The 22,715-nt window shown below is 45.5% G+C and overlaps 1 protein-coding gene across 1 annotated transcript in view; it reads right to left on the minus strand.

Moving 5' to 3' along the window:
• The window catches only part of SORCS3 (sortilin related VPS10 domain containing receptor 3), a 652,615-nt gene extending 640,906 nt beyond the window's left edge, over positions 1-11,709 (minus strand). The window contains exon 1 of the mRNA XM_042460847.1: positions 10,854-11,709. Within this exon, the coding sequence (XP_042316781.1) occupies positions 10,854-11,534 (681 nt within the window). The 5' untranslated portion in view covers positions 11,535-11,709. The remainder of the gene's footprint in view (positions 1-10,853) is intronic.
• Positions 11,710-22,715: the final 11,006 nt, after the last annotated feature.

Below are 22,715 nucleotides of genomic sequence, written 5' to 3' on the forward strand. Positions count from 1 at the left end.
AGGCATAGGATTTGAAAGACCACAAGCACCCCCTTTTGCCACTGCAAACTACAAGTCCCACTCCCAAGCCTTCTTAGCAATTCCCCCCTTCCTCCTTTTCCTTGCCTCCTCCAACCCCCCCCAAAACCCCTCACCCCCTCTTTTTCCCCAAGTATGTCTCAACTTAGGGGGGATTTATGGGTCAGATCCCTTGCAAAGTCTTTTTTCTTTTGTAATGGAGGCAAAGCCTTGAGAAAGCCCTGGACCCCTGAGAAGAAGAGGAGGGGAGCTTAGAGAGAGGGGGGTAAATAAGAGGACTAGAGGCAGGGTTGCCATAAGTCAGAAAGAGTTGGGCACACAACAACAACAACAATAACAACAGCAACAGCAGAGGAGGAAGGGGGAGGAGGAGAAAAAAGGGGAAGGAGAAAGAAGAAAAGGAGGAGAAAGAAGAAGAATAGGAGCAAAGAGAAAAAGAAGATGAGGAGAGGGAAGAAAGGAAGAAAAAGGAGAGGAGGAAGAGGAGGAGAAGAAAAAAACGGAATAACAAGAAGAGAAGGAGTGGAAAGAGAAAGAGAAAGAGGGGAAGAACTAAAAGCAGCTTGCCTGAGTGCAAAGCCCTCCCTGCTTGGAGTTGGAGCATGCCCAAATAAGGAAGCAGAGGGCTGGCCAATAGGGAAAGGGCAGAGCAGCAGACCCCGCCCCCTGCTAGCTCCCGCCGTTGCTGCTGCTCCAGACATGCTGCTCAGCACTGTAGGAAAGGGAGGCAGCAGCCCTAGGAGCCCTGAGTCGGGCAGCCACCCAGGAATGGGGGGAGGGCGGGACAGGACCAGGCACGCCCCCCAGGAGGTGGGAAAGTCCCGCCCACTGCCATGAAATGGCAAGCCTATCCTATGGTGAACCTATCATAGGGCTTTCTTGACAAGATTTGTTCAGTAAGTTTGCCTCTGTCTTCCTCTGCAGCTGAAAGAGTGTGACTTGCCTTTAGGTCACCCAGTGAGTTTCCATGGCCAAACAGGAATTTGAACCCTGGTCTCCAGAGTTGTAGTCCAACACTCAACCACTACACTATGCTGGCTTTCAATCCTAGGCAAAGGACATGTCTATACTGGCCAGAGTATTCCAGGCTGCTCCTAGAGTATTCTGGCCCAGAGCTTCCCTGTATTCCTATTACCACCACATACCATAGCAATGCCAGGCATCTGTCTACAAATATGTCCCCGCTATGTCACTTGGCACCACTGCTGCTGGTGCAAATTGTTCCCTTTGAGTTCAGAAACGAGGCACCCATGGTTGAACACATGGCTGGGCACCTCATTGTGACCTCAGAAAAAGTGACTCACACCAGCAGAAGCAACACTGGGCAACAAAGTGGGGATACATATATAGACGGCTGCCCAGTATAGCTACTTAGTGCTCCAAGTTTTCCTGAAAATTCAGAACAAAAGGTGAGCTATTTTAAACCAGTGTGAGGGGTGGCCCGGATCCAGTGCGGGACTGGCTTCATATTTTGAAGACAGACAACACTTGAATCAGGAATTTAGCCCTAGGTTGTGAAGACAGTTTACTCTGAGGATGGGGGGGGGGGACTGCTTCACTTGGCCCATATATGAATTCCCATAATGACCAAGAAATGTGTTCCATTGAAATTCTTGCCACAGGTTTCATTTGTGGAACACCATGAATTTTGACAAAAGGCAATCCATATGAAATTAGGCTTTCAATTAAAAATGCAAATGAACCTGCCACTTCCAAAAAAAAGTTGACAAGTGTTGAAGTACGAATGCCACCAAAGAAAGGGGAAGAAATACTCAGCCTCTGCTACATTATTTTCCTCTTTCTATGATTTCCTCGATCTTAATCTGTTACAAACAACAATAAAACCTGAAAATCTCATTATCACCTGATTCATTCTCCAGAGTCCTGCCAGTTATCCTGGTGCTCCAACAGCTGATGCCACAGCTCAGGAGTGGCACTGTGGTAATTTTCCAAATTTTGGATTGCATTTCCTAGCAGTCCAAACCAGCACAGGCAAGGTGAAGAATACTGTACTGGCACTTATAGTCCAGCAACATCCAGAGGACTGCATAACTCTTGCCTGTCATGGCTGCTGCTCTGGAAGAAAGTTCTCCGAATCCCTCCACTACACCACTGGCAAAGAGTTTCCAAATTCTTTGACAGGCAACACAAAGTTCTAAAGAAATAATTGTGATCTGTTTCAATCAAGAACGGGAATCTCATAGCCCTCCAAATATTCTTGGACTGCACCACTCTTCTCAGAAAGCCAACAGTATTGGAGATGCAATCTGAAAACATATGGAGGGTCATACAATTCCTACTCCAGTTTAGATAAAGCCTAGTGCCTTAAACATATGATAGTAAATGATGGCTGTGTAGCAACTAACTAAAATCTTAAGATCGTTCATTGAGGGCTCCCATGGGCAGCCTGGGGGGAGGATCTGGGGACCACATGTAGATAGTAGGCTTTACAATTCTAACGTCTGCTTCATAGGAACCAAATAGTCAGACATCTTCTTTCATTAATGTTGTCTACCTGTTTATGTACTTGGGATGAATCACTGACAGTTGGTAGTGACTTATGAAGGCATAACTTATACTCTTGTAACCTCACTTTTTTGGTACTTGTGGAGATCAGAATTCTTCACCAACTGTGCAGTGACCAAACTGCCTCCCATAAACTGACTCTTACAATAACATGAAAAAACCCAATGATTACATGGTAATTTAATGGCTGGTGAAGAGGAACAGAAGCATCCAGCTACATAGCTATAGCTGGATGTACAGAAATGACATCATCCTCTGGAACTTTTGGAGGACCTCTGGGAGGTCCTAGAAGATGTTTGTCACTGTGCATCAGGCCATAGGAAGATGTCTCTCCACTACTGCCCTCTACACTCCACCAGAGTAAGGGGCTCCACAATGTAAAAGGTCTGGGGAGAGGATGGAAGGGGAGAAATCTGTTGTGCTCGATACATCTCCCTGTTCAGGATCTAAGCCATTAGCTATGTAGTAATCTAATCTCTGTAACTGGTCAGTCCTTGTGTTAATAAATTTTAAAAACCAAAAGACAAAATAATAAAAATGGTATGGGTTTTTTGTTTGTTTGTTTGGTTTGGTTTGGTTTGGTTATGGTTTTATATTTTGTACCCTACCTTTCCTTCAGTTAGCTCAAGGGGGGATACATAACACTTTTCTGTCCCAGTTATCCTTAAAACCACCATGTAGCCTGAGAAAGAGTAGCTGATCCCCAGTATCACTCAGGGGATTTCGTGGCTCAGTGGGGAACAGAGACTGCATCTCCCAAATCCCACTCTAACACTAATCTATACACCACACAGTCTCTCTATGAACATCTGAACTAATCCACATGATTGAAATGGGATCAATACAATGCAGGTAAAACAGTGTAGGCATGCAAGTGTCCAGGCATAGAAATTTTACTTTTTTGGACGATAACTCCCAGAAGCCCCCATCTAGCACAGCCTGGACTCTGTTAGGTGCAGTCCAAAAGATAATTTTTCCAAACTCTAGCGTATGCCCACAATCACATAGGCCTGTCATGGCCAACCAAGAGCCAGACTCAGAGGATGAGGAGGAGGATGTGATTACTCCAGTGCAAGGGGAAATTGAGGCTACACCAGGTGCTAATCCTGCTCTGCCAGATCCCAGCTGCCATCTCCCAGCCCCAGAGGAGGAAGCTCATCCAGGTCCTAGTGCTGGTGGGATTCCTCTTGTGGTGCAACAGCCTAGTGGTGACTCTGGGGAGGAATCATGCCTGGAGGTTCCTTCCTTTAGACAACGCAGGGCTGAGAGTGCTTGCATGCGTAGATCCACAAGGATTGCTGAGAGGCAATTAGCAAATCAGCCTCAGGTGACACAGGGGAGAGTGTATCTTACTTAATGAGCAGAGAGATGCCAACTCAGTGCCAGAGTTTATTGCATGATCCTTTGGTGTGATTGCTGCCTGCATTGGCTCCCTGTATCTTGACTCCTTGTTGCCTTGACTCTTGACTTTGGAATGAACTGGACTATTGATACTTTCTGGCTGACCTGACCCTGGACTGGACTGACCATTGTGATCTCTGGATTCCTGGCTTTGGCTTTTGGCTTGCTCTCTCACTCACTCCTTGCAAGGTTTGTGGACTGTTTCCAGCTGCATAGCTGAGCCATCCTTATTGGTGTGTGTTTGTTTGTGCTGGCTGCAGTCCAGGACAAGGACAGAATTCTGTTGTGAACTCACACCTTTGTAAGTAAATTTGTATCAACAAGAACTATCATGGATCAGTTCTGTAATTCCTCTATCTGGTAAAGGGCTGCTGTTATATTAGTACAAAGGGGAGACAGCAAAGTGACCAAGGCATATTGGGACAATGCACAACAGGACATTCTTGCCAATGCCCATTATGCATCTTCACAGTTCCCTAATGGGGATTCTTAGCTACACCATGGTAGAGGATTCCAGTCATAGCACATATAATAAGTGAACAGGAACATCTGGAGACAAGCACTGCCATGGTGATCAATGTTCAGTTACTACAGTTGCAGGAATTGCTGCATGTAATCATTTATTTGAATATTTATATCCCATATCATATCATAAAATCTCAGGACAACATAGAATAAAATAAACCAATGTAAAAAATTGAAACAATAAAAAACAGCTTAGATAATCTAAAAGCATAATTTAAAAGCAGGTGAAATAGCTTGAAATCATGCACCTTTACAGACCTGGATAAAATTCTTACCCTAAAAAGTTTTAAATAAAAGAGGTGCATCTCCTGCAGAGATGGGCCTGTAAGACACCTCAGATAGATAATATCTGCTTATTTCCCTTGGGTTTTTCCATTGCACATTCTTACCTCACTACATCCCTGTGAGGTAGATTACGCTGAGAGACACTGACAGGCTCAAACTTTTCCGATAAATTTTGTCAGAGTAGGGTTTTGAACTTATCCAACAACCTGATCACTACACAGGATTTTGAGCTTCCTTCAAGGGGAGAATATTTTTATTTTCCTTTCTAGCAGACAGAGAGAGAAACAACTTATAGGGCTGCAGTGTTGAAATAATGAGGATGCGTAACCCACAGGTGACTTAGGTTATATTGTACAGAACCATTCTGATCAATTCATAGTTGAAAAAAATAGCTTGGAAAAATGACAACTTTCTGGATTACAGTAAGATGCTGGAGCTATTTGAGGTATAGAATTCAACACCTTGGATGGTCGCTTTAAAGATTCCATATCTACAACTCTGAAGACCAGGATATGAATCCCTGCTCAGCCACAGAAATCCACTGGGTGACCCTGGGCAAGTCATACTCTCTCAATTTCAGAGGCAAACAAAAGTAAGCCCATCTCTGAGCAAATCTTGCCTGGAAAAGCTCACGATAGGACCACCATAAGTTTGAAATGACTTGAAGGCACAAAACAAAAACAACAAAGCATATTTACCAACCCACTGATGTGGAAAACGCCAGACACAATTGCCCAGAACCCCCCTCCCCAAGCAGCATGGCCATGCTGGCTAAGAGACTCTGGGAGTTAAAGTCCAAAAAAGTCACTTTTCCAAGCTCTCCATAACATTGCAGTTTTCATTTGCCCCCTCAATAGTTGTTAATAATGTGCAGAGCATTTTTTCTTCCCCACTGAGTAATGAAGCCCAGATCCCTTTCAACTGTGATTATTTAGAATGAATCCCAAGGCAAAAGATATTAATTCTTAGCCCGCTTCATCCTCAGCAGCTTTAAAATAATAGTCCTTTTCTTTTCCTTCTGGAGCATCTTTCTAAATATTTGTATATATTTTATTTTAAAATATATATTCCACTTTGCCTCCCAGGAATGAATTCAAGATAGCTTAAGACACATAAGGCCATAGAACATTTAAAAAACCAATACAGCAGACAGCACTCCTAAAACCACTAGCCATAAGAGACCCATGTTATCATACCAAGCCACTGAAGAAATAAAAAGAATATCGAGGGAGGAAAGTAGCCTCTCTGACAGCGTCCTAAAATAAGGTATCAAAGATTGACAGATCTCACTTGGCAGAACATTTCAAACCATGGATGTCACTGCAGAAAAGGCCCTAGACCAGTGGTTCCCAACCTGTGGGTCGGGACCCTTTTGCGGGTCGAATGACCCTTTCACAGGGGTCGCCTAAGACCATCGGAAAACACATATTTGCATGTACCAATGAAAATAATTGTATGGTTGGGGGTCGACACAGCATGAGGAACTGTATTAAAGGGTCGCGGCATTAAAAAGGTTGGGAACCACTGCCCTAGACATAGAATCATAGAGTTGGAAGGGGCCTCATAAACTCCATGCTCAGTGCAGAAACTCCAGAGCATCCCCAGCAGGTAGCTGTCCAGCCTTTATTTGAAGATATCCAGAGAAGGAGACCCCACCATCTCACTAGGCATTTGGTTCCATTGCCAAATCCTCTTACTATCAAGAAGTTCCTTCTAATTAGAAACGTAGCCAGGACTTTTTATATTCCACCTTTCTCCCAAAAATGTGATTCAAGTTCTGAAATGGGTTTCAAGCTACCAAGATGCTGAATGTATCTTCAAAATAAATTTATCACCTCCTTTAAAGTTTGAAGTAAATTCTAGGGAAAATTCAACACCACACTGACACTAGAACTACCAGCCACTACTAGATGAATGTATGGGAGAAGGAACTTGAATGCTGATGAGTAAAAGCAGGCTGTTTAAAGGAAGAAGGAGAGAAAGGCAAAAGCCAATGTTCTGGGGGTATGGAGAGGATTCAGAAAGGTCTACAAAGAGATGAAAATCCCTGGGCACTTTTTGCTTCCACCTGAGTAAGAGAGAAAGAGTCAACAGTACCAATACACCAGAAAAGACTAGATATGACCAACACAACTGTGTGTGTGTGTATATATATGGTATCTGCTTCCCTCTTTTTACTATCTATGTGTTCTTCTCTACAAAGCCACACTTAGTTGAGATAGATAGATAGACAGATAGACAAATAGATACTGAATGCACAAAACTTTAATGTATTGCAAAATGCTACTGCTGAAGCTGTATCTCATGGAAGTAAAGCCTAAACTTATGAGCAGGAGGGGACTGTTCTCCACAGTCTCCCCACAGTGAGCAGTAATCCCTTTTAATTTAATAATATATAGCAAATAGAGGGGAGGTGGAAAGAAACCAAATTTACCTACATTCATATTGTCTGATACATATAATTACACACAAATATGCCAGAACATAAACTGCATCCTTAACCCCGATCATATTGCTCCAAACCTACATAATAATTTGCTCATGCGATGTACAATAAATTCTTTGTATATAAAACCGCTGTGTCCTCTTTTTGACTTTTTTTATATTTGATTTTCATGATCCTGCACTGCGTATACTTATTGTTCTTTCTCTCTCAACTACATGCAGCTTGCATTCCCTATTAGCATTTTTAGAACTATTTCCTTTTCTTTTTCTGACAAGGCAGATTTTGTTCTAAGCCCCAGGAGAGATTTACTGGCTGAAATTAACTGTGTATGTGACCACCACTTTTTTCCCCAGTTTCTGAGGGCTGCCAAAAGCAACAGGGAGGCTTTGACAAGTCCATGCTTTTACAAGCAGAGAGAAAGTGTAAATGCAACCCATATATGCTCATCAGGTTAGTACACTCACATCTAAAACGCTAGGCACAAGTGGCACAGGAGAGATGAGCTTCTGTATTCCTTATTTCCCTCTCTGATCCTATGCATGTCCTATGCATTCAAGAAGCATATAACGCTAGGTAGTAATAAAGTCTTGTGGTCGGATACATAATGGCTTTAAACTCTAATCCGAGCCAAATCACTATTTCACCGTGCCCCTTTAAGCCAATTGCTTGACCTCCTTATGCCCACAATCAAGCCCACTGTCAAATTGGGTAAAAGCAAAGCTACAGCAGGAAGGATAAAAGAGTCAGCTAATCTGAGACTGCCTTTCCCTCCCACCCGCCACTCATACACAAGAGCTGCATGTTTCAGAGGAGAGTCGAACATTCGGAGTTCCTCTGTAGGTTCACAACAGCGATGGCTTTTTAAAAACCAAGCTAATTAATCATGTGCTGCATTGTGGGCTTTCTCCCAGGAAAGAGTAAGAGAAAAGTCTCCAGGAACCTGAGCACTAATTACAGAAATCATGGAGGATATCACTTATTTATTAACACACTGGCTTATTCTCCCTTCCCATGCGCACCCCACAGCAGTCTATTCCACCAGCAAAACGCTGCTCCTTTGCAGCCAAACAACTCCACCTGAAGCACCAGGGAAAACAGGAGGCTACTGCAATGTGCTAGACTGCCAACCATGAATGAGTTCTTAGTTATCCTACCCAGCGATCTCAGACACGTGAGACAGAGCAGCTTCTTTTCATGCACAATAAGGACAACGATTCTCCTCAGCTTTATCTAAAAATCTCCATTTCTCCCAAAGTGTCAGAAGCATTTTGAACTCTTTGCAACAGGCAGTCGAAGGGAGTACAGGAAATCCTTAGCATTGATCAAGCTCTTTGGGTGGAACACTAAGCACTAACTGCTTCAGACAAGAAAACAATGATAACAGATTGCATCACATTGATCCCAGTTCTTCAAAAGAAAGAAAAGGAGGGCCTTGCAATGCTTAGACCTGACATATGTTACAGACAGTTCGGTATCTTTAAGACACTTCGGAAGAAACTGGTGGTCCAGAGCTTGGTTACATTAAAGATGACACTTATCCAAGTTGGCTAACTAAATGAGGATCAACTGAAGATAAAACTTCCAAATCTTAAAGTGTGGGGGGGGGGGAATGTGCACAGCATGGTTTATCACAAGAACAAGAACAACAACAACAGTTTATTTTTTATCAGACACAACGACCATTACGCAATGTTACAAACAACCACTTATGGTGGTTTATTGAAACAGAATGGAATAAGCATCCAAGGCCCAGAGCCTGGATGATCAATTAAAAACTGGGGACAAAAAGAGGATAAATATCAATGGTGATAGACGATTGATTACAGATTATTTTAAAACCAGAATTTTAACCAGAAATCAGCAGGGAGACCAGGAGCTCAATCGGAAAGGAAACTTACTTCATTATTTTAGCTGCAGCTGTTCCCAGTAGGAAATTCATACTGGGACCACGATTCTCAAACGAACTAGGTTTTTATAGTATTTTTAACAAAGAAAACTAGAAATCTCATTTCATTGGTTACATTGAATTAAACATTTACACCCCTGTATATTTATTAGCTGTTCAAATGTAATACCTAAGATACATCTCTATCTCTTATGGTACCCATCAATCAATCTTTTATCTATATGTTTTGTTTCACTGCCTTCAAACTGTTTGTGTAGTACTTCCTTTTATTTGGGCTACCAACTTAAAACCTGGAGCCATTTGGAGCTGTTTACATGTTGAAACAGAGCATTGGACATGAGCTGGAATAACAAACCTTTGCTCTTAGTTCATTTTCAGCTCCTAAGCATAAGTAAAATTCTGAAGTTTAACCGTTCTACCACACAATCTGTGGGCTAAGCCATGCTTGGCTGTGCACATGTTCCACTTTGAGTTTGTAATTGTTCTGTGCCTGATCAGAGCACAGGGAAAGAAGCAATAAAACAAAGGATCGGGACAACGCTGTCGCCAAGAGGATGTCCCCAAACTGCCAAAGAGGAGCCCTGGCAGCACAGGGGTTAAATGCCTGTACTGCAGCCACTCACTCAAAACCATAAGGTTGCGAGTTCAAGACCAGCAAAAGGGCTCATGCTTGACTCAGGCTTGCATCCTCCTGAGGTGGCTAAAATGGGGACCCAGACTGCTAGTTCGGGATATAAGTGAAGCAGTTTGGTTTCCCCTGCATGGACCCTTTTCCAGCAGCTTCTCCATCAGCTGAAAAGAAAAGGAACCAATCCTTCTTATGGCTTTCTACAGAGCGGGTTGTGAAGCAAGAGGCGAGGACGCTAAGGGTCCCTGGCCTGACAATGGTCGCTTTCATGGCTCCATCCGCTGCCTGCAAGAGGCACAAGGGCCTCCCTCCAGCAACAGCTCTGTGCAGAAGAAGGCTTCAAGGGCGCCACCTTTTGATGAGACTTTGGAGCCGGCGAGGGAGGGAAGGACAAGAGCAAGAAACCCAGAGCTGCATGGCACAAACTTTTGGGGCTGCCTCCCTTCCCTCTGCTCTTGGGCTGCATCTACACTGGAGAAATAACCCGGTTTGGTTCTGCTTTAACTCTTTGTCTGGCTCTTTGCTATGGAATTCTGGGAATTGGAGTTTGGGCCCACAACGAACTCCAACTCCCAGAAGTGTCACGTCAAGTGTTATGCCACAACCATCTACCATTCCCAGAATTCCACAGCATGGAGCCAGGATGCTTCAAGCCGCCTCAAACCTGGTTAATCCAACAGTGTGGACGAAGGCTATCTATCCAAGATCCAAAAAAAACAAACAAAGGAAGGGCTCTGGCTTGTGTGCTTTCTTCTCCCAGGAAAGAGGAAAAGAAAAGCCTCCAGGAACCAGGGAGGAGGTCACTTTCTGGCCTGGGGGACCTTCTTTTCCCTTTCGGGGCCCTTTCTGAGGGGAAGCCCTCCCTCCTCCCTCCTCCTCCTCCCGCCAAAATTAAACTCTGGGCGAAGCAGCAGCAGCAGCAGCAGGGAGAGCGGAGCCCCCTCGGCCCCGAGGCCTCTGGAGGAGCCTGTACTTGCGCCCCTTCCTGGGATGCCTTATGGCTAACCCTGGGATTCGTAGGATTCGCATCCTTAGGATGATGGCAGAACTCGAACCCAGAGGGGAGTCTGGAGAGAAAGAATGGGGGGAGGCCTGGTTCTGGTGCCTTGGAGACTTACGCTGCTGTTGTAGCCGGACCAATGGACCATGGCTTGGTTGTGAGCCGAGTCGCCATTGAGGGCGAAAGTGGTGCTGGTCAGCTTCAGCTCCTCGCCTCCTCGGGGTTTCCCGGTGATCCGCCCTTCCTCTCTGGAGCCTTTGCTTGGGGCCCGGGGGGCTTTGGGGCCCTCCGTCAAAGCCAAGCCATCGCCGCCTCCTTCTGGGCCCAGAGACTCCGGGGCCGGATCCTGGCTCTCCCGCTTGGCCCGGCCGCCCCACCTTGCCCTCCTCCCGAGGCCAGGCTGGGCTTCCCTGCCCCGGAGAGCCCTGCCCTGCCCCTCGGGGCTCCTGCCCGGTGCCCTCTTTTGGGGGGACCCCCCAGTTGCCGAGCTCTCCATCCCTGGCTCCGAAGGGGCTTGGTCCTGCTGCCCCTCTCGATCCGGTTCCTCCGGCAGGGATTCCCCTCTGCCTCCTCCTGCTTGGTCCTCCTTGCCTGGCCTTCTCCTCCGGGGCTCCTCCAGCGGCGACGGCGGAGGCTGGAGCCCCTTCTGGAGCCGGAGAGCAGCCGAGGGAGAGGCGGCCGCCCGGGTGATCTCGGCGCGGGTCACGGAGGAGCCCGGGGCGGCCAGGAGCAGCAGCCACGCCGAGGCCAGCAGCCCCGGAGCCCAGCAGCCCCGGCGCCCATCCGCCCTCCTCGCCATCCCTCGCCAAGAGAGAGAGAGACAGAGAGGGAGAGAGTTTGGGGAGTCCTTTTTCCCAGAGGAAGGGGAAGCAGAGGATGGCAAGGCTTCGGGGGAAGGAGGGGGGTCCCGTCTCTTGGCAAGGTCCCCGGGTCCTGCCCTGTCTCTCAGTTGCTCCCAAAGAAGCTCAAGCAGACCCAGAGCAGGAAGGCACAAAACTCCCGGAGTTTGGCTCCCCTTCTTGCGGGGGGGGGGGATGTAGCCCTTGCTTGGCTTTCCCCCTTTCGCTCGCTCTTTCTTTTCTTCTGTTTTCTCTCGTTCCTTTCTTTTTTCCTTCCTCCCCCCGGAAAAAAAAGAGAGAAAAGAAGTGCTTTTCAGTGAAACTGTTCACGTCCCAGGCTTTGGTCGAGGAAGAAGAAGAAGAAGAGGAGGAGGAGGAAGAGAGGCTAGTCGCCCAGGAGAAGAGGAGGAGGAGCCCCAACGCCGCCCCGAACGCCGCCGCCAAGAGCCCCGCAGCAGCAGCGCCGGCAAGAAGGGCACCGGCAGCAGCAGCAGCAGCCCCGGCGCCAGGCAGCCAGCCGAGGGAGGGGAGGGGAGGGCTGGGCGCCCGGGGGTCTCCCGCTGGCTCTCCCTCGCCCCCGCCGATGGGGAAGGCAAGGGTAGGCAGGGACCACACGCATCAGGCAGCTGCGGGGGCAGGAGAAGAACAACAACAACAACAAGAGGCAAAGGGAAGCCAGGAGGGGGAGAAAGAGAATGAGGAGGGGGAGAAGAAAGAAGGGAGGGGAGGAGGACGAGGGGAGGGAGGGAGGGAGGAAGAGGAGGGGAGGGAAGGAAGAGGGAGAAGAGAATGAGGAGGGGGAAGAAGAGGAGGAGGAGGAAGAAGAGAAGGGGAAGAGGAGGAGGGGGAAGAAGAGGAGGAGGAAAAACGGAAGGAGGAGGAGGCGAAAGAGGAGGAAAAGTGGGAGGAGGAAGGAAGGAAGAAGAGGAGGAAAAGGAAGAGGATGGGGAGGAAGAAGAGGAAGGAAGGGGGGGGGGGGGGGGGGGGGGGGGGGTGAAAGAGGAAGGCCGCCCCCTCCGGGAATGTGCTCCCAGCCCCTGGGTCCGGACTGCGACCCTCAAGAGACCCGGGTTGAGTTCCCAGCTGGGCCACGGGAAGCCAGTGGGTGCCCTTGGGCGGGTCACGCTCTCTCAGCCTCCTCTTCGGGAGAAGGCGGGGCGCCTCGAAAGCCCACACTATGGACACAGAGAGAGAGAGAGAGAGGCTGAGGGGACTGAATGGGAAACGCGGGGGGCTGGGCTGGGCAGGGAGTTGTGTTTTCTACGCTTTGATGAGAGCCCAGAGAGGGCGGGGGGGGAAGGACGGGGTTGGGGGGGGGGGGGGGGGGGGGGAGTGGAGGAAGGAGAGACTCGCCGCCTCATCGGTTCATGTTTGGCTCGGAACTAAATGAGCCGATGAGGGGGCCAGGCTCTCCCTCCTCTCCCCCCCCCCCCCCAGACACATCCCAGTCTGCTCCGTGTCTCCCTCCCGCGCCTAGGATCGAGGGTCTCCCCACCCTTCCGCCTCCGGAGTGCGACAAATAAAGATTCTCCATCCTTTGCTCTCCCTGGATCTGCCTCTGGCCAGGAGCCCTGGGCTTCCCTCCGGCCACGGACGCGCCTGGGATGGCAGCCCTGCCTCGGGGGTCAGCCCCACCGTTTGGACGCCGCAAGTTCATGGCTGGGGCTGGGTGGCTGGTGTGGGTCCCCACGCTCCCTCTGCTCCTTCCATACAAAACCTTATAGAAATCTACAACTAGGGATCGCCTTGTTGTGTGCCAGCATGTCGTCCCTGACTCCTGAGGCCCTAAGGAGAACCTGTCCCGGGGTTTTCTTGGCGAGGCTTGTTCCGAGGAGGGTTACCATTGCCTTCCCCTGAGGCTGAGAGAGTGTGACTTCTTGTCCAAGGTCACCCAGCCGAACCTGGGCGCACATCCTATTGAAACCAACTCAGGTCGCTTCACGATGAATCATAGAATCATAGAGTAGAAAGAGACCACAAGGGCCATCCAGTCCAACCCCATTCTGCCATGCAGGAAATCTAAATCAAAGCATCCCCAGCAGATGGCCATCTAACCTCTGTTTAAAGACCTCTAAGGAAGGAGATTCCACCACACTCCGAGGGAGTTTGTTCCACTGTCGAACAACCCTTACTGTCAGGAAGTTCCTCCTAATGTTGAGCTGGAATCTCTTTTCCTGTCGCTTGCATCCATTGTTCCGGGTCCTGTTCTCTGGAGCAGCTGAAAACAAGTCAGCTCCCTCCTCAGTATGACATCCCTTCAAGTATTTAAACAGGGCTATCATATCACCTCTTACCCTTCTCTTCTCCAGGCTAAACATCCCCGGCTCCCTAAGTGGTTCCTCATAGGCGGTTCCTCTTCAAGGTGATCAGCTCAGCAACCACATTTCTGTCCTCTTTATTTCCGGGATTCCCAGTGGAAGAGCCATTGACAAAGGAAATAATTCTAAAACACCCTCTTCCTCCTCCTCCTCCTTCTTCTTCTCTCCCTCTCCATATCCTTATTTTACAATTGTTTCTCAAAAACAAACACACATTGTAATATTAACACAAACATCCACTTAAGTGTTCCGTTACAAATGTTACTCTATCTTAATGATTCGTTGTTGTGTTTCAGACTTAGGGCAACCTTAAGGCAGACCTATCACAGGGTTTTCTTGGCAAAGATTCTTCAGAGGGGGTTTGCCACTGCCATCCCCTGAGGCTGAGAGAGTGTGACTTGCCCAAGGTCACCCAGTGGGTTTCCATGGCAGAGCTAGGATTTGAACCCTGAACTCCAGAGTCAGCATCCAGCACTCAAACCATTAGGCCAGGCTGGCTCCCTGTCTTAATGATACTTTACACTAATTGTTCCCTACTACATGTTTCGATTCCACTTTTACTCTGTGTCCATGTCAGCCTGTGTACTCCTCTTATCCTCTCTCTTTATCCACTTCATCTGCCTCCTTTTCATTCTTTATTTCTCCTTTCTTTTTGGTACACAGAGAAGTGTTGTAGAAAAATCAAGACAGTAATACATTTACCTTTTTTAATGTGTGTGTGTGTGTTTGTGTGTGATTATTTATTTATTTATTTATTTATTTATTTATTTATTTTAAAAAGGGAGCAACAGGCAAGCAAGGCTAGTTTACCTTGAGATGGCCAAGCTGCCTGTTCCAAAGGGATTTCTCTTCAACAAGCCAGAAACGGAAATGTGTGCAGAAAAATGGAGGGTATTCTATTTATGTCTGCCACAGCAATGCCTGGCTATACTTTTGGCCAGCCGCAGTCCTATCAGAGATGTTTTATTAGGACCTCAAACCAAGGTGACCTGATGGCCTCCAAGGAGGACAAGGCACTGCAAAAAATGTCCAGAAAAAAGGAGGAAATGACAAAAAAAAAAAAAACTCAAAACACTTACAGAAAGGTAAATCCATGCTTCTTGGTCATGCTCAGAATGGAGGACCTTTTGGAATCCCTCCTGGTCAGAAGGTGGGAATGGAGGACATGTCCTGGAAAAGGAGGATGCCTGGTCACCCTGTACAGCATCCATACTGGAGAAATAATCTGGTTGGACACCGCTTTAACTGCCATGGCTCCATTCTATGGAATTCTGGGAATTGGTGTTTGGTGTGGCCACAACAACATCTCCCCAAACTACAAATCCAAGAATTCCATAGCATGGAGTCATGACAGTTGTAGCCGTGTCAAACTGCACTAATTCTGCACTGTAGATGCAGCTCCAGACTGAAACTGAATTCAGAAAGCAAGGAAATTCTGCACAGAGCTAGGAGAAATTGCTGTTTGACTTCAACTCCCAAACCTTCCTGTCAAGCATGGCCTTGCTGGCTAGAGCATTCTGGGAGCTGTAGTCCAAAAAAGTAACTTTGTCAAGCTCTGCCTCTTAATGAGAGAGGATGAGAGTAAACAACAAGGAAACCCAAATCTCTTCCCAGAGACATTTGTGAGAAGAAAGAGAGTGCAAGACCAGAAGAAGACACAGTACCTACCCAAGGCAGGGATCAGAGACAGAGACAGGGGTAGAGCTTATACAGTCCTTTATTATTGTTGTTGTTATTATTATTATTATTATTATTAAAGCAACTCATTATAGTCATAATTTTAAGAAGCCCCATGAAGTTAGTGTTCTGTTATGGTTACATTTAAAGTAACTTTCTTATGATTCAAAAATATGGACAACAGTTTCTTATAAACAGGCTTTTAAACAGAGTCAGCAGATACTTTTCATACCAGTGAGGTTTTGGGGTTTTAGGCTGAAGTTTGCAGGACCTATCCAAGGTGTTGAGGTTAACTGAGGATAGGGTTCTAGGCCTTTGACAGCTCTTTTAAAGTTCAAACTAAATCCCAGAGTAGATTCACCACTGCCCTGCCACAGAAGCCAACAGATGCCATTGCTACCTGTGGTAAAAAGCATGGCTAAGTAGTGAGGCTCTGTACCCCTTTGACTGTGAAAAGAATGCAGACAGTTACAGTTACCTGAGGTGTGCAGTTATCATTCATACTTTTAGAATCATAATATGGCTTAGGTTACATCTACACTGAAATATTAATCCAGTTTGACACTGCCTTAACTGCCATGGCTCAATGCTATGAAATTATGAGACTTGTAGTTTTATGAGATATTTTGCCTTCTCTGTCCAAGAGCTCTGGTACCACAGCAAACTACAAATCCCAGGATTCCATAGGATGAAGCCATGACAGTTAAAATGTCAAACTGCATTAATTCTGCAGTGTGGCAGCAGCAACAGATACATCTTAGTCACTGCAAAAGGGAATCAATACCAAGCAATTCCTTGTTTGTAGATTAGTTATTTCCAAGCACTGTGCCAGGGCTAAACTGGCAGTTACCCCAACTCTGTAATTTCCACATTTAGTCCTTGGACCAATATCTACTACAATGCCATTGGTTGGTATAGCATTTGACGAAGTGCTTCCAACCTGCCAGTTAGCCTCACTCCACTCAATATGCTTCTCATCACACAGTCATTTTTATGACAGGAACATATGCTTAGCTCAGCTCTGACTGAAACCATGAATGATTGGGAGCTGGGGCCTTGCGTTGGAGCAAAAATGTCATTTTCATAAGGCCATAGTTCACTCTTAGAGAAATGGAGCAGCTTTTCAGTTGGATATTTCCATAAGAACCCAGTTCCTCTGATCTCAGGTTACCCAGGAAGACATTTGAACAAGTCCAGTAGTGAATGTCTTATTAGCTGCATGCTAATGTAGCCCCTATGCAAAATAGCATTTTTGTTTATCTGAATGCCCAATTATCCCAATGTGTTGGCTGGCCTGTTTAGCAATATATCCACAAGACCACAAAACAGATCAATTCCCAAGAGAGAAGCCTAATTTCAAAAAATAGTTGTGTAAATATTTATTTGTAGCTGGGAAATCTTTTCTTTTACCATGATTATGGTGATTAGCACATATTCAGACAGCCTCCACCATTGACATAATTTCCTACTATAGCAGATAGTCTTGAGACATTGAAATGCACAGGTACCTTTGATTGTGGAATACCCTAGTATTCATTGCAGAAAGCAGCACATTGCACTGATCCTAAGGTTTTATCATCCAGCCATGCCAGTGGCAGAGGAAATGGAAGATGCACACTCAGAATAGGAGGGAATGTTAGAAAGACTAAAATCTCATCCATCTCTCAAAATCAGAGACATCTGCAGGTGAGTGCAGTCATTATTCAGTTATTATAAGAACCCTAAGAACAGACATGTTGGAGCAGACCAAAGGTCTGTCTAGTCCCACATTCTCAGTGGACATCTGATGCCTGTGGAAAGTCACCTAGTAGGACCTAAATGCATTGTCAAGCATCTGCTTGTATGCATGGGAAAAGCCACCAGAGACCAGCCTCTATAGACATGCTATTCGTAGAAATACCACATACCATTTTTCAAAGCTTGTTTTTCAAAGCAGCTCAAATGTTCAGCTTCGATTCACTGAAGCCAACTTCATACATTACCTAAAAAAAACATGGTTGATTATTCCCCATAATTATCCATGGTAATGCATCAGAGTCAGCATGGTGTAGTGCTTTGAGCATTGGACTATGACTCTAGAGACCAGGCTCAGGCATGGAAACCCACCGGGTAATCTTGGGCAACTCACACTCAGCCTGAACAAATCTGGCCAAGGAAACCACATGATAGGTTCACTTTAGGGTCTCCATAAGCTGGAAAACAACTTGAAGGCATGCAACAACAAAAATGCATGCAGTGTCTTCCTGTATCATTAAGGTAGGTCTTGTGGTCCCATATGACACAATGTCCATGTCTGTCCCATGAAGGGATTTATGGCACACTACAAAATCTTTTGTAACCACTGAACAAGTTTTTTCATATTCTGGTTGTGGAATGATTTCCCCTTGGAGAGTCAGTTGGCCAACACAATAGGCTTTTCATAATAGCCTCTGATGCCTAATGGCCTCACAATGTGTGTACATAACATCATTTTATATTATTTTAATTTAATTTTTAAAATTATTCAGTTATCTAATATGTTTTTAGAATGCTTACTTTTTGGGGGAATTGTCTTCCTTTTTTAAATTTTCAAACTCATTTTAATGTAAGTTGCCCAGTCACCTTATGATATGGGTGGGGCTGGGGGAGAAATATTTTAAATAAATAAATACATCACCCCCCCAAAAGGTGCAGGAGAATCAAATGGACTGTGAACACTGTGGGTGTCTGAAGATGAATCCTTGAGTTATGACTATGTATAGATCACTGCAGAATATGTCTCAGCTAAGGACAGTTCCAAATGCCATCTCCTGTACTAGCAAAGCACAAACATAGATGCAAAATATAAAATATTTCTCTTGGGAGTCTGCAGATACTGTTGTTAATCTGCCTCAGAGACCAGACAGGCAACCTGAGGTGGCACTCCTTTAATATACCATGATTCTGACAGCAACAATGTGAGTCTTCTGGAAGCACCCTTGAGGACAACATGATGTCATAATTTGACTGAAAAGCCGAAAGATGTCCCTGCAGGAATCCAGGTCCTAGAGGCCTCCTACACCACCTCATGGAAGCAGGACTTCATCACTTATAAGGTTAATACAGTACCTTGTCGTTCTTGTTGTTGGTGTGTGCCTTCACATTGTTTCTAACTTATGGCAACCCTAAGGCAAACCTATCATTGGGTTATCTTGATTTGTTCAGAGGAAGTTTGCCACTGCCAGGCTGAGAGCATGTGACTTGCCCAAGGTCACCCAGTGGATTTCATAGCCAAGCTGGAAATCAGATCCTGGTCTCCAGAGATCTAGTCCAAGCCACTCAAACCACTATTGTTATCAAGTTTGGTTCTAATAAAATTTTGGGTACATGTGGTATGTACTATGACCCCTGACTGAACTCATAGAGGACCCGCCATTAAGCCAAAGGCCAGTAAACCATGTAGGCAACTCACCTTGCAAATGCAGAGTCCCTAGAGAAAATTCTCCTCAGGAAGTTTGGGAGTTGCCAAACCAGAATCGCCACTGCTTGCCCAAGTAAGACAATAGACTTGGCCTCACACCTGATGAGCCAGTGATCAGCTTAAAGACTCAGTAGTCAAGTCGGATGCCTCTCCGAATTGTGTCCAGACCTAAATGCATTGTGCAACTTATTACTTGCTCTTGGCTTAACAAAGCCCAAGCAATCAACACCTTTGTCTAGCAAGTCTCCCTAGCCACCAGCTACATTTCGCACTATAAGAACCCTGGGTTTTTGGACCCTCCATGTGCTATCACCAGGTTGCAAGCTGGTCCACGCCAGTTTGAACTCTGATCTTAGCTCCCGCTGCCCTCTTCCCCAACGCTCCTGCAGCCGTGATCCACTATCCATCCAAGCTTCATCAGACTTCCCAGAGAAGACCTCTAAGGTAGTATTCCCTAGTGGTGCTTCTCTTTCTCAAACCTATCCCCCTAACTCACCCATCCCCGGCTGTAGCACTGAGTGAGTGTGTGTGTGTGTGTGTGTGTGTGTATGCTCCCCTTTTGCTGTGTGGTTTTCCCTGTGTGTTACCCTTTTAATTGGACCTAGTTGGTATCAGCGTCTCTTTCTCTTGGGGCTTGCTGGCGACCTCTGGTATACACTGTTGGGACCCGATTCCGGCACGTGGTTTTGTTAGGGCCTCCTCTCGGCTATATTTGAGCTAATTAAAACTCCCCTAAGCGAGAGACTTCCTAACACTATGCCTCACTACCTTTCGTAAGTGATACCTTATAAGGGTCCCAAGATGACCAAGAAAGAATATAGATCACTGTCACATATCTAATGCACAGTGAGAGTATATCAAACCAGCAACTTTTTTTTCCCTTTTTTGACATTTAACTAATTCAGAGCACACTAAGACCTCTTGTTATTATTGCCCATTCATAACAGGACTGGTCAGGGGAAAACAATTGGAGTAATCCAGATGTTGTTGGACTAAAGGTCCCATGAACCCTCATCACTAACTAGGATGGTAGAGGATGTGAGTTGCAGGCCTATAACATCTGGGGAGCCACAGTTGCCTGCACCTGCTTTGGATGGATTCAACAACTGTGCCAAATTAGTGGGTTTGTGTCATATTGGAGGCAGCTTTTGAGAGGAGTGCCAACAGGACTTTGTCCTTCTATTTGTATGTTTTCTGACCCTTTATCATGAGATCTCAACGTAACATACAAGGGAAACAATCAACAAATTTAAATCAGTTCCAGATTTCAAATAATAAAATAATTTAAACAAAATAAAAATGTATTAAACAAGTTAACAAGTTGTTGTTTTTTTAAAAAAAACAGCTGAAAGGGCTAAAAGATTTCAAATCGTATATTTGAATTAAATTAGGCCTCAAAGGCTTTAATGGAAATACATGTTTTGACTCAGTGCCAGAAAGAAGCCAAAATCAGTGCCGATTGAATCTCCAAAGCGATGTCATCCATCAATGGGGCACCACAGCCTTGTGCTGCTCAACATTTGTATAAATAATTTCAAAAAAGGTTCCAGAAAAGGTTCATATTAAAACTGCAGCTGTTATGGATTCATAAATGCAAGCTGAGAGCACAATAACCTGTAGAAAGAATCTGCAGGAGGAGGGCAAACGTTGTCCCCATCTTCAAAAAGAGGAAAAAAGGGGATCCCAACAATTATCGTCCAGTCAGTCTGACATCAATACCACGAAAGATTCTAGAGCAGATCATTAAACAGAGAGTCTGTGAACATCTAGAAAGCAATGCCATAATCACAAAAAGTCAACATGGGTTTCAGAGAAACAAGTCATGCCAGACAAATCTGATCTCTTTCTTTGATAAAATTACCAGCTTGGTAGATGAAGGGAATGCTGTGGATATAATATATCTTGATTTCAATAAGGCCTTTGACAAAGTTCCCCATGATATTCTGGCAAACAAGCTTGTAAAATGTGGGCTAGACGAAGGAACTGTTAAATGGGTCTGTAATTGGTTGACCGGCCGAACCCAAAGGGTGCTCGACAATGGCTCTTTTTCCTCCTGGAGGGAAGTGACCAGTGGAGTCCCACAGGGCTCTGTCCTGGGCCCAGTGTTATTCAACATCTTTATCAATGACCTGGATGACAGAATTGGGAGCACACTTATCAAATTTGCACATGACACCAAATTAGGAGGAATAGCTAATACTCCAGAGGACAGGACCAACATTCAAAATGATCTGAATAGACTAGAAAGCTGGGCCAAAGCTAACAAAATGAAATTCAACACAGAGAAATGTAAGGTACTGCACTTAGGGCAGAAAAATGAAATGCACAGATATAGGATGGGAGACACACTGCTGAATGAAAGTACATGTGCAAGAGATCTAGGAGTCCAAGTAGACCATAAGTTGAACATGAGTCAACAGTGTGATGCGGCAGCTAAAAAGGCCAATGCAATTCTAGGCTGCATCAATAAAAGTATAGTGTCTAGATCAAGAGAAGTAATAGTGCCACTGTATTCTGCTCTGGTCAGGCCCCACCTGGAATATTGTGTCCAGTTCTGGGCGCCACAATTCAAAAAGGACATTGAGAAACTGGAGCGTGTCCAGAGGAGGGCGACTAAAATGGTGAAAGGTCTGGAAACCTTGCCCTATGAGGAATGACTCAGGGAGCTGGGGATGTTTAGCCTGGAGAAGAGACGGTTAAGAGGTGATATGATAGCCCTGTTTAAATATTTGAAAGGATGTCGCAAGCTTGTTTTCTGCTGCTCCAGAGAACAGGACCCGGAACAATAGATGCAAGCTACAGGAAAAGAGATTCCACCTCAACATTAGGAAGAACTTCCTGACAGTAAGGGCTGTTCGACAGTGGAACAAACTCCCCGGGAGTGTAATGGAGTCTCCTTCCTTGGAGGTCTTTAAGCAGAGGCTAGATGACCATCTGTTGGGGATGCTTTGATTTGGATTTCCTGCATGGCAGGGGGTTGGACTGGATGGCCCTTGTGGTCTCTTCCAACTCTATGATTCTATGTTTCTATGATTCTATGTTCCTGAGACTCAGAAACAACAAAAACTCTGTACATATCCTCAACAAGGATGCAATTGCTTTTCAATTCCTTCTCTTTCACCTTCTCCATCCTTTTTCTTCCCTTTTCTGTACTCTTCAGCTACTTATCCCTTTTTATACTTGTACAAGTAGATGAAGCTGTACTTTGTATGTATTATGATGCTTCAAAATAGAAATTTAGTTGTTTTTTAAAGTTGGAAGAGATGACCCACACTATCCAAGAGAGAATCAAGGATCTGCAGGTTGCAACATAACCTGAACAGAGGGCATTAGGACACCACAGGTGCTTAAAAAGCCCCAAACCAATGTAATCATTAGCATGAGTTTCCAGAGTACAAATAACATTAAAAACCCACAAACCAGCTGTCCCTTTATTAAGCAAACTAAAATGCACAAATACATGATGCAAGCTTTCAAAGCTCAACTGGCTTCTTCATCAGGCAAAGGTGTTAAAAATCACACAGAGAAAAGGAAAAATGATCACGGCCTACATTTTGTCATGATGTTGTTGTTGTTCTCAGTTAAGATGGTACAGAAGGATATCCATGTAGGCAAAGGACACTCCTCTTTTTTAGTCATGAAGGCTCAGGACAGCAAAAAGAAGTAAAGTCCAAAAAATAAAATTTAAATTCCTTTAGCAATAGAAA

The sequence above is a fragment of the Sceloporus undulatus genome, chromosome 3 (assembly GCF_019175285.1).
Source record: "Sceloporus undulatus isolate JIND9_A2432 ecotype Alabama chromosome 3, SceUnd_v1.1, whole genome shotgun sequence".
NCBI classification, from domain to species: domain Eukaryota; kingdom Metazoa; phylum Chordata; class Lepidosauria; order Squamata; family Phrynosomatidae; genus Sceloporus; species Sceloporus undulatus.